The following is a 12,989-nucleotide window of genomic DNA, read 5'->3' as shown; positions in this document are numbered from 1 at the left end:
TCTTGTGCTAGACCAGGGAAGGGGATGGGCCTGCTTCTGAGCTGTTGGAATTAGAGGTCTATGGCTGCGGTATTTGCTTTCCATGTTTAGCATTAAGACGCCCCAGTGAAAGGTGTTTCAGCCTATGATACAGAACTGAGGTGTAAAAGCATGTGGCAAAATAGGAAGAGAAGCTATTATAGGAACCAAAGGAGATAATAAAAAGTATGAATGAAGGGCTGTATGTCAAGGGATGCTATTACCACACTCAGTTGGCTATACGCATGGATCATTTATATTTTAAATATTCTTTGCAGTTTTTATTTAAGATGACTTTTAAAAGCCAAGCTACCTTTTCTTAAATTATCTCGCTTTTCAGGCCTGACGTTTAGTTTGCTGGCAAGGCAACTGATTCCTCCTCTCAATGTCGCTTATGCAGCTTTCTGTTCTTCGGTAATTTATGTAATCTTTGGATCATGTCATCAAATGTCCATTGGTAAGTTAAGAACTGAAATACACAGAAGGTAGATGATGTTTCCACCTCAGTCATGTACTTTACTGCTAAGGAACCCAATATAAAAGTATCTTTAGGCTGGGCACGGTGGTTCATGCCTGTAATCCCAGCACTTTGGGAGACCAAGGTGGGAGGATTGCTTGAGGTCAAGAGTTCAAGACCAGCCTGAGCAACACGGGAGAACCCATCTCTACAAAAAATAGAAAAATTAGCTGGGTATGGTGGCGCACACCTGTGGTCCCAGCTGCCCGGGAGGCTGAGACAGGAGGATCGCTTGAGCCCAGGAGTTTGAGGTTGCTGTGAGCTATGATCAACGCCATTGCACTCCACCTGGGACAACAGAGCAAGACTCTGTCTCAAGGGAAAAAAAAAAGATAGAAAGGAGGCAGAAGATGGACGTTCTATCCATATGGTTAGTGGTCAGATTGTAGAAATGAATACTTCTCCACTTCTCTTAGTGTGTCACCACCAAAAAAACAGGCCAGCAAGATATTTCCCAGAGGAATTAGAGGGCAGAGGTATTATACTTTCCTTGGTGAAATTGCCACACATTGGAATCTGACTGCCCTCAACACAGAACATCCAGAAATGATTTTACCAGTACCCCTAGAGTAGCTCTTTCAGCTGGACCCATAATAACCAAACTCCATGGGACTGATTTATAATACATGGGGATGATTTATTAATTTACAATGAGAAAAGGCTGTCATAGTAATCAAAACACTGAAGCCCATAAGATAAGTACTTTTCTTCCCTGTGTCAAAAGTGCATCTACTAATTTATAATTAGGAATGACTTTTACAGGGACCAGACTCATTAAAAGTCATATAATCAGCACAGTTACCTCACCTAGGTGAATCTGACTAGAAATCAAATCACACAATGCCCCAATAGGCTTGGAAGGTCATTGCCAACATTTACTCAATGAGGTACCTTTTCCTGAGCTTCCCCACCGAACAACTGACCAATCGACCAACATTGACCATTCTGACTAACACACTCTTTCTCCTGATATGTTTTGTGTATTCAGTTCTGGTTAGCATCCCATCCTTCTAGATGTGGCATACTACTCTGCCTTTTTTAAGAACAATATCGTGTATCTTTACTCAAATCCATTACTTGTTGATTTTACATTTGAACACCAAGAGAACAGTTTGATTCCCATATTTCTAAGTTCCTAGGGCACCTCACAGTTATTTCCAAATACTGATAATAAGGCTGTCAGAGTTTTGTTTGTCTTAGTAAGTTTAAAGGTAAGATTTGCCTTTGGTCCTCTATGTGTGTATGTCAATACGAGGATGTAATGAAATAACGTTTGAGCCAGGTTTAGCTCAGTGTCATCTTGCACACAGTAAATCCTTCAGAAGTGTGGGGTATTATTTTTCTTCCTATTGCTATTGATTAGCTTTGTTTTCTGATCCTTTCATTACCATCTCACTTTCAACCTTCTCAAAGAGCAGGCACAGTGGCTGAACCTGACACCCATTTCCAGTCAATTTCTCTTTCGAGCCCACTCCATATGCCCATAATGCAAAGAGATTAAATACCTGGACCACCAACATCTAAATTCTGTGAGTTGGTCATGATATGTGGAGCCACAGTTCTATTTCCTGCTTTCTTACTTCCCAATGGGCACTTTCAAATAAGAAAAGTTCTTCAGATCAAAGACAATACCAAATCAGACCATGGCTGGCTTTTGTCAATATCTGTCAGTTACCTGGACTGGAAACTTCACCTCCTGCCTCTAACATCTTCTCCTATAGGTACCTTCTCCCTCGTGAGCGCTCTGATGATCAACGTTCTGAAAGTGAGCCCATTCAGCAGTGGTCACCTGGTTATGGGGACTTTCGTCAAGGATGACTTTTCTGTCCCCTTCCTCCTTACGAACTATAATAAATCCTTGAGCGTCGTGGCAACCACAACTTTTCTGACTGGGATTATTCAGGTAGGATCTGAACCTCTGAACCCCTGAAAAAGAACTGAATAAAGGGGCCATAAATGGGCCCCTTCCTTTAATTGCTCCCATGATCCATTGTGGTACATCTGGAACTTCTGTGATGTCTTTTTTTGAAAACTTGTAGGATGTATGGAATAGGATGTCTCCTCAGTGACAAACCGTCTCTCTCCTCAGAAATCATCCACCAGTGGGCTAGGATGAGATACTGAACATTCTTGTCAGTCCTTCTCCTCTAAGACAAAGAAGGGTCCTAGGGATGAGGGTCCAGAGTTCCATTCCTGATTTTACCTTTTTAAAAATTACTTTATATTCTTTCAACAAGAATATGCTCAGAGGCCCACCTAGTATGCTTTGGGTTAGTAAGCATTAGCGTCAGACCTGCATTGACAAGGACCACAACTAATGGGCATTAATATGATGACTTATTAAAATCCAAAACTTATTTTGGAATTGTCTTTAATTTTCCTCTGAGAGTCTACCACCTGCTAAACTAAAGGCACAACTTCCAGCTTTATTTCTCTTTCTTCCCAACTAACCCACTCTCTCACTGATTTTCATTGATCCCCTGGGACTGTCTTTCACTGGGTAAGGATTCACTGGGCGTCTACAAAGGCAAGATATCATAGTGGGCGGACTCCTGCCCTGATGCTTATGAGCTGTATGAACTTCAATACTTTCAGCCCTTTGTGGGCCTCAGTTTTCTCATTTGTAAAGTAGGAATATTTGTTTTTCAGGGTTCTTATGAGAATTAAGTGAGAAAATGCATGCAAAGTACTCATCCCAGAGCCTGTTACATAGTAAGCATCAATAAGTTATAATTACTGAGTACAGAGAAATGAATTTGATACCTAAAAAGGGACCAAAAATTAAAAATAAGATATAAGTCCTGTGGTTAAAAAGTTCAATCTTGGCCAGGCATGGTGGCTCACGCCTGTAATCCTAGCACTCTGGGAGGCCGAGGTGGGAGGATTCCTCGAGCTCAGGAGCTCGAGACCAGCCTGAGCAAAAGTGAGACCTTGTCTCCACTAAAAATAGAAAAAATTAGCATGGTGGCGCATACCTGTAGTCTCAGCTTCTCGGGAGGCTGAGGCAGGAGGATTGCCTGAGCCCAGGAGTTTGAGGTTGCTGTGAGCTAGGCTGATGCCACAGCACTCTAGCCCGGGGACAGAGCGAGACTCTGTCTCAGGAAGAAAAAAAAAAAAAAGGCCAACCTCCCTCTGCTGTGGTGTCAGTGGAGGCCATGTGGGAAGAAGTAAAGGCATTCCTGCCTCTCTCAGCCAGGGTGGTACCAACAGGAGGCATAGCTGGGAGCCAGAACACTCAGCCTTGCTCAGCAATCATCAAGAGTCCATACTGCTTCAGGTGTCAGTAAGGGCCAAGTGGGGAACCTGAACTTCTACCTCTACCCAGAAGTAACAAGGTGGCATCCTCCCCTTCTGCCACAGCTTTGTCATAAAATAAACTAGCAGGCAGGGTGCTGTGGCTCACGCGTGTAATCCCAGCACTTTGGGAGGCTGAGGCAGGAGGATCACTTGAGGCCAGGAGTTCGAGATCAGCATGGGCAACACAGTGAGATCCCCATTTCTACAAAAACATTTTTTAAAATTATTGGGGCATGATGGTGCACACCTGTAGTCCCAGCTATTCAGGAGGGTGCAGCAGGAGGATCGCTTGAGCCCAGGTGTTTGAGGCTGCAGTGAGCTATGATGATGCCACTGTACTCTAGCCTGGGTGACAGAGCAAGATCCTGTCTCAAAGAAAAAATAAAAAGAAAAGTCTGAACTAGATAATAGCTAACATTTATTGCGATGTGCTAGTCACTATTCTAGGCATTTTACATGCATTGCCTCATTTAATCCTCACAATGACTCTATGAGTTAGGTATTACTATGGTCTGTACTTTAAGGAAACAAAGGCACAGAGAGGTTAAGTAAATTGCCCAAGACCATACAGCCAGTAAGATACCAAACTGGATTCAGTTCAGGGTTGTCTGCCTCCAGAATCTGTGCTCTATTTTCTATTAAAGTACAAAATAATAGTCATAAAAGTGAAGAGTTCAGTGCTGAAAGAACATGAAGTAAAAAAACAACCTTAAGTTGAATTGGAGTTGTCTGGGAAAGGAACAATGATTTATTGAGTCCTTTCTTTGATTCCTTCAACATTTAGTGCAAGGTTTCTATAAGAGGGGGCAGGTAGGTTTCCCCTCACAGGTGGGCTCCGACTGACGGGCAGTGGCCGCCTGGAATGTCATGTTAACATTAACATGGCATCTGCTGCCACCCCACTGCGGGGAAGAGAGTTCTATGGTAACTGCGGACATCTGCCATTTACAAGGTGGAAGGAAAGGATGGCATGAAGAATGAGTAACACGTATTTGCATCTGTCACTGTTCTCACATTTGGGCTAGGTGTTTTATATGTGTTACGTAATTTAATCCATGCAAAACTCTGTGTGTCGAGTATTATTCACGTTTTAAAGATGAGGGAACTGAGGCTCAGAGAGTTAGTTACCTTGACACTCAGCAGCCAGTGAGAGGCGGGGCGGGGCTGAAGTCAGGTTCTCCAACCCTGGGAACCACGCTCTCTCTGCACACCTTTCCAAGGAGAGGAATTCTATAGAGCTCTTGAAAGAGAGGAGACACATGGACTGGAAGAAATAGAAAAGAGAGGGCTTCGTGCACAAGCATAGGGGTAGGACTCGGCCAATCACAAAAAATAGGAAGCAGATGGGCCTGACTGTAGTAACAGTGTGTGTCGGCAGTCATGACGGGAGATTCGGTGAGACGTGGTGCCTGGCTGATGACAAGCTTTGAAATAAAAAGCTTTCAAAGCCAAAAGATTCACTGGTCCAAACTTGTTTGTTTGTTTTCTGAGAGCTTCTAGTGCGGTGGGGAGTGAAGTGTGACAATCGCAGGCTCTAAGGCTACTGTTTTGTTCTTCTTTCCCCACTTACTGAATTACCTTCACTGGGCCGTGCCAATTTTCTTAACCTCCCCTCTGAAGGGGATGAGGACTCATCCTCTAACCATCAGCTTTCTAACTGTTACTGGCTGTGGCCGAATCCCTCGGTTCTTGACTACCCGTCCCAAGGAATGATAGCAGGTGACAAAGCAAAGGTAGAGAAAAAGGACCAACAAACTGAAAATAGGTAGAAAAAGGACTTTATTGCAAGCTGGAAGGAAGCGAAAGTACACTTCACAGGGCAGGAGCAGACCTTTGTCCACCAGGACTCTGGCCCCTGCGCTCTTAGTCGCTGGGCTTTTATCGTTTTCACCTGGTGAGGCAGGAACGCGTTATTTGAATTGTCCAATGGAGTGCTTGTCTCCGCCCTAGTGACGGGAGGGGGTGGGGGTTAGATTTTCTCCTTTTAGGGCCTCAATCTGGAAATGTCATGATGTCATGGCGTCCCTCCCCTGCTAGGGGGGGAACATGCAAAGCTAATGACATGTTAATTCTCTTAAGGTCACCTTGAGATCTCAGGATGCAGCAAGAGAGTCCCAAGAAAAGTCCCCTCCCCTGTCTTACGCGCTCAGCTCACTTGCCTCCCCTCCTCCCGCTCGCACCTAACTAAGCTGCCCACTCTAACAACCGTGTTTTTTATGACAAAAATTGAACATTTCTAATGAAAGCCCTTTAAAAAGGCAAGGCTTGTTCTGATCAGCCTGTTGCTGTTTCCTCCACAGCGACCTAGAGGGCGGTAGATTCCAGGGCAAGAATTTAATTTCGCTGCCCGGGCTCGCGAAGGGAGGAGGGAGAGATGCGGGCCCGAGCTCGTCAGTAGCCAATGAGCAACACGCAAGGACCCACCTTGTCTCACCCACTCTGTTCATTAGGGAAGGAGAGACACGAGAGTTATCAAAGGCCTACCCTAACTTTTCTTTGTTGGAAGCCCTTCTGAGAAGGGGCTGTGGGACCCCTGGGGAGCGCCATTGGTGTCATTGCTGGTTTGAAGACATTCTGCCCCGGCTCTGTTTTTCTTTTCCATCTGAACCCCCTGCAGCTATCAATGGGCATGATGGGTTTGGGCTTAATCAGCACGTACCTTCCGGAGGCTACAATTAGTGCTTACCTGGCCGCTACGGCGCTGCACATCATGCTGTCCCAGCTGACGTGCGTCTTGGGGATTATGATCAGTTTCCACGCTGGTCCCATCTCCTTCTTCTACGTGAGTAATTTCAACCCTCACCCGGAGTTACAAGTGTCCCACCCCTTGCCTCCAAAGGAAGGTGGGCCCAGTAGAGAAACTCCTGCCTGTTCTGAAAGGAGACACAGTCCATAGGCAGCTCAGTCCAGAGGGTCCTAGGAATAGTTCCTCTCTCTCTCTCTCTTTCTCTCTCTCTCTCTCTCTCTCTCTCTCGCACATGTAGTGTCTTGGTTAATTGCAGATGCCACTTAGACCATGCTTTCAGTTGCATTAACCATTTCAGCCCAACCTTTTAAACTTACATGATTTAAAATTTGGCCTTGAAGATGCCGTACTTATCATAAACAGAACTCCTATGTCCTTTCCATTACACTGAGACATATAAAGCGTATATTCTATCCTTATTGAACATTACTGCCTCTTTTAATCCCTTTTTCAACCTAAAAAAGGCCCTCCACCCGCCCCTTACAGTTTTAGTAATGCCCATAAAGACCTCTCAGCAACTCTACCTAGGCACTTCTTTCTAAACTAATCTAGAGTGACAATTTGCTAGATTTAGGCAATTATTACATCCCATCCTAAGCCTCTGTAATTTTTCTTTCAGAACATTATTAATTATTGTATGGGACTCCCAAAAGCTAATTCCACCAGCATTCTACTATTTTTAACTGCTGTTGTTGCTCTGAGAATCAACAAATGTATCAGAATTTCTTTCAATCAATATCCCATTGAGTTTCCCATGGAATTATTTCTGGTAGGTGTTTTTGATGCCCAGAATTCATGGTTTAGATAACATTAGAATGTTAACATTTACAAAGCATATGTTGAATATGTCAAAGCTGAGTACATTTGGTTTTAAACATTAATGTATGCTTATATTTGTAAAACATGCTTATTTTCCTTTTTTAAAACATTTTAAAACTAAGGTATAGTTAACAAATAAAAATTATGTATATTTATGGTATACATATTTTTATATGTGTATACATCGTAAGATGTTTAAATCAAGCTAATTAACATACCTATCACCTCACATACTTATCATTTTTTGTTGTGACAACATTTAAGATCTACTCTCTTAGCAATTTTCAAAAAGTTTACAATACTTTATTAACCATCACCATACTATACAATAGATCTCCCCCCAAAACATGCTTATTTTCTAAGTACATTTATCTGTTGCCTCGTTCTCATAATATTTCAAAAATATGGGGCTTTTCCCCTTATGAAAATAATACAGGCTCATTCTAGAAATTTTGAAAAACATTAATATTTTTAAAAAGGGGGAAGGAAGAAAAAGAAATTTCTATAGTTGCACCATCCAAAGTCAACTACTATTAATACTAATACACTGTCATTTACTCCTTTCTTCTTTCTGACAAACATATGACAGGTCTATGCTAAGTGTTGGTGAATTTCCATCTTTCTCTATGTAGAAGTTTTGTTTCTTTTTTTTGAGACAGGGTATTTCTGCCCCTGGAAGCAATGATGCATAATATTTAGATAATCATATGCCTTTTCTTTTTTTAACCCCCTATAGATTCTTGGCTTCACTGCATTTGCAAACAGGATAAGCATGGCCACAGAAACCAGCAAGACACTCATTGACATGATTCCATACAGGTCAGTAATTCCACTTTTCAATATTGCTTTTCTCTTTCTGATATCCTCTCCTAGCCTCTGACCATATAGCCTGATTGATATTTTTCTACTGGCATTCTCTGGCCAAATTCATTTTGGAGCACAGAGGCTCCCGAAAGGAGAAGGGCTAGGACAACTCCTTGTTTCCTCTCTGGTCAGCCTCTGTCTCTCATAGTTGAACTAATTCCCTCACCCAAGAAAACTGCTGGATGCGCTACGCACAGCACATACAGACTCCAGTTTTTCTCATGGTGCGTGACAGGCCTTCTCAACCTCTGCACCTGTCTGACTAACTCTCAAGAGTTGGACAAGAGACGTCTCTGTTTTCCTAGCCTCTGTCCTGTGGCTCAGTGTTCAGGAGATACATGTTCCTTCTGCCTTCACCCACTTAGACTGAATCAGTGCCCTTGAGCAACAATATTTTCTTACTCTGGCTAGAAATAGACTGGCATATGGAGTTCTTAGGGACTCAATTTAAATTATAATTCCTACCAGTGACTGTGGGGTGCCACTCTTGCTTCCGCTAGGAAATTATTTAATATAATTTTTTTAACCTTGATCAGATGAATCACATTAGCTAAGAAAAGCAATTTACTGCAGTTTTTTGAATCATAGGCAGGCTTTTGAAGAGCATTGCTGATTTTCTAGTGTTGTATAATGGGGAATCCTGCAAAGTCAAGAATGCTGGCCAAACTCCAGGGTAACAAAACATGGGCTACTTTGGCACAGTCAGATTAAATTAGTCTCATATCCTACCAGTTCTCAATGAAATCTGAAATTCCAGTCAATTAAAAAGTGTGAGCAGACACCACGTAAGTACCAGGGAAGACAAAGCTAAACAAGACATGGTCTCTGTCCTCAGAAAAAAACAACAAGAACAACAATGGGATGGGTGCGCCACGTATTTACCGTATTTCATTTACTCTTCACAGTAATACCATGAGTTAGGTATCTTTTTTTTTTAATGGCTGAGGAAACTAAGGCTTACTAAGTTTAAGTGATTTATCCAAGATCACATAGCTACTCAGTGGCAGAGCTACCATTTGAACTCATTTCTCCTTAATTACAAAGTCTATGATTATAACCACTCTATTAGGCTTATGTGCTTCTGTTACTAGTGACTTAAAAACCACACAGCCAAGATTTGCTTATCTTTTATCGTAAGATTCAAGGGTATAGATAGACAAGTGAGCATTTCAAAAATCCAATTTTAAACATTGCTTTGAACTTCCTTTTTTTTTTTTTTTTTTGGAGACGGTCTCACTTTGTTGCCCAGATTGGAATATAGTGGCGCAATCATAGTTCACTGCAGTGTTGAACTCCTGGGCTCAAGCAATGCTCCCTCCTCAGCCTCCTGAGTAGTTGGGACTACATCCAGCTAATTTTCTTATTTTTCTGTAGAGACAGGGTCTTGCTATATTGCCCAGATTGGTCTTGAACTCCTGGCCTCAAGCATCCTCCCACCTCGACCTCCCAAAATTCTGGAATTAGAGGTGTGAGCCACTGCACTCAACCTGAACTTCCTTTTTTATTATTATTATGTATTTATCCAGAGCTGTGAGGAACTAGTAAAATTGAACAATTTTAAGTAGCTCCTGCTGTGTCCCGGTCCCCTTTTAACCTAATTTGCTAACAAGAATTAAATGTTACAGAGGACAGTAAGAAGGAAAAACAGTAGTTTCTGTTGTTATCATACTAAATATTTAAGCTTTACTAATACAGATTGGGTAATAAATTACATTTACTATGTACCACTTTGCATACACATTCTTACCAGCTTCTTAAAAGGACAAGAAGGGGAAATTTGACATAAAGTTAAATATCTGCCTCTGAGCATTCATTAATGTTTCTATTTAGCTCATTACCTGGAAAGCAAGTTATAAATAGGGAATTAAAATAGATATAATTGGGTGGTGAAGAAAATGATGTTCAAAAAATAGGAATTTAGATTCATGCACATAATAATGGTGAGAAATGGGAAGATAGAAGGAGATAACTCTTCAAGGTACCAAAAGTAGATTTTTTCTACTTAAAGGAAAAAGAAATTTAAAATGCATGAACTAATACGAAATTGTAATTAGATAAGGGATTATTTACTTTGCAGAAAAATATATCACAAAATTTCTTTTAAAATAATTTTTTCCTAGTGTATGGATTTTACTGAATTTGGATTTTTACATAATTTTTTCAGAAGTAAATCAACTATTGTGATATCTATTTGTGTCTTTGATGAAATGATAAAAGATAACCAAAAGAATGAACATTTCAAATAGCAAACCTTATCTAAAACATTTAGAAGATTTTTTTTTTCTGACTTAGAAAGTAAACTAGAGAAATGTAAAAGGAAGTATATTTGTGTTTCCAAATTAGGCTTAAAGGATTATGCCAGTATGGATCTGTGGAAAAATAATACTCCCCCCCTCCAGATCATCAAGATTTCTTTTCCTTTTTTGGTCTGTTAATATTGTGATTGATTTTTGAAGTAAAACCAACGCTGCATCCTAGAATAACCCCACTTGGTCATGGTGTATTATCATTTTATATACTGATTTGCAAAAATGATAAGAATTTTTGCATTTGTATTCATGAAGGATGTTGGCCTGAGGTTTTCTTTTCTTGTAATATCTGTGTCTGGCTTGGCATGAGAGTATATTGCCATAATAGAAGGATTTGGGAAGTATTCCCTCATTTTCAGCTTCTGGAAGAGTTTCTCTAACATTGGCATTATTTCTTCCTTAAATATTTGGTAGAATTCATCAATGAAGATATTTGGGCCTGGAGTTTTCATTGTGGGAAGGTTCTGAAGTATAAATCAATATTTAGTTTGCAATTTATTAAATAAAACTATTAATAAATTACATAATCATTATCTATGATTCAGGTTGTCTATTCTTGAGACTACTCTGTTAGTTTTGGTAATTCAAAGAATTTACCCATTTAATCTAAGTTGTCAAATATATTGGTATAAGGTTATTTATAATATTGTCTAATTATTCTAGTTCACATACCATAAAATTCACCCTTTGAAAATGTGCAGTTCAGTGGAGTTTAGTGTATTCTTTTAACTATTACCACCATCTAATTTTAAAACGTTCTATTACTCTAAAAAGAAACCTTGAACTCATTAGTAGTCACACCCTATTGCTCCTCCCCACAGCCCTTTGCCACCACATATCTACTTTCTGTCTCTCCAGATTTGCTTATTCTGGACATTTCATATAAATACAATCATACAGTATGTGGCCTTCTGTGTCTGGCTTCTTTCACTTAGCATAATGTTTTGACAATTCTTCCATGTATCATGTATCAGTGCCTTCCTATTTATGCCTACATAACATTCCATTGTATGGATCTACATATTTTATTTATCCATTCATCAGTTGAAGGACATTTCAGTTGTTTCCATCTTTTGGCTTTTGTGAATAGTGCTACTATGAACATTTATGTGCAAGTTTTTGTTTGAGCACCTGTTCTTAATTCTTTGAGGTATACACCTAGGAGTAGCATTGCTGGGTCATATGGTAATTCTGTGTTGAACTTTTTGAGGAAATGCCAAACTGTTTTCCACAGCAGCTGCACAATTTTACATTCCCAACAATGATGCACAAGGATTCCAATTTCTCCACATCCTCACTAATACTTATTTTCTGGCTTTTTTTCCCTTCTTTTATTATAGCCCTCCTACTAAGAAATAGTATATCACTCTGGCTGTTGTTAGCCATTTGTATATCTTCTTTGGAGAAATGTCTAAGTCCTTTGCTTATTTTTAACTGGGTTAAAAACTTAACTGTTTGGGCCGGGCGCGGTGGCTCACGCCTGTAATCCTAGCACTCTGGGAGGCCGAGGTGGGCGGATCGTTTGAGCTCAGAAGTTCGAGACCAGCCTGAGCAAGAGCGAGACCCCATCTCTACTAAAAATAGAAAGAAATTATATGGACAGCTAAAAATATATATAGAAAAAAAATTAGCCGGGCATGGTGGTGCATGCCTGTAGTCCCAGCTACTCGGGAGGCTGAGACAGGAGGATCGCTTGAGCTCAGGAGTTTGAGGTTGCTGTGAGCTAGGCTGACGCCACGGCACTCACTCTAGCCTGGGCAACAGAGTGAGACTCTGTCTCAAAAAAAAAAAAAAAAAAAAAAAAAAAAAAAACTTAACTGTTTGTACTAACCTTTTCTAAGTCTCCATAGCTGCTTATAATTCTGAGGCATACAAATTGATACAGGAGAATTTGTAAAACTGGAATTTCCTTAATATGAAATAAGAGCATAATTTGGGGGGGGGAGTACTTAAATGACTCACAGCATCCCTCTTAGCATTAGTTTAAGCTAAAGAGGCAGACTGATCTTCTCTCTTTCCTGGTAATTCCTAAGTAATTAAGAATAAATAAGTTCAAAAACAATTTGCTGCCAGCATCTTAATAACAACTTTAAGTGGCTCTTTGAGTTGCCCCCACCATGTCCTTAGATCTAATATGTGCTACCTTATTAACTCACAGCAGGCTTCTTGAGTGGCTTCATTTCAGATTTAGTTAATTTCTCCCCCAAATGCATGTCGTGTATTCTCAATAGGCTATATTTCCAGCAATCAATAAATGAACACACGTAAAAAAAAAATTTAACTGTTTGTCTTTTTGTTGTTGAGTTGTAGGAGTTCTTTATATATTCTGAACACCAGATCCTTATCAGATATATTATTTGCAAGTATTTTCTTCCATTCTGTGGGTTGTCTTTTTATTTTCTTGATATATTCTCTGAAA

The 12,989-nt window shown here is 40.4% G+C and overlaps 1 protein-coding gene across 1 annotated transcript in view; it reads left to right on the top strand.

The window, feature by feature from the left end:
* Positions 1-12,989, top strand: part of SLC26A8 (solute carrier family 26 member 8) — a 65,710-nt gene that overhangs the window by 20,536 nt on the left and 32,185 nt on the right. Inside the window, exons 4-8 of the mRNA XM_069488173.1 lie at positions 359-475; positions 2,257-2,438; positions 6,450-6,614; positions 7,198-7,347; positions 8,134-8,216. Coding sequence (XP_069344274.1) covers positions 359-475; positions 2,257-2,438; positions 6,450-6,614; positions 7,198-7,347; positions 8,134-8,216 — 697 coding nt within the window. The remainder of the gene's footprint in view (positions 1-358; positions 476-2,256; positions 2,439-6,449; positions 6,615-7,197; positions 7,348-8,133; positions 8,217-12,989) is intronic.

The sequence above is a fragment of the Eulemur rufifrons genome, chromosome 15 (assembly GCF_041146395.1).
Source record: "Eulemur rufifrons isolate Redbay chromosome 15, OSU_ERuf_1, whole genome shotgun sequence".
Taxonomy (NCBI): Eukaryota; Metazoa; Chordata; class Mammalia; order Primates; family Lemuridae; genus Eulemur; species Eulemur rufifrons.
This window is presented reverse-complemented; position numbering and strand designations above follow the sequence as displayed.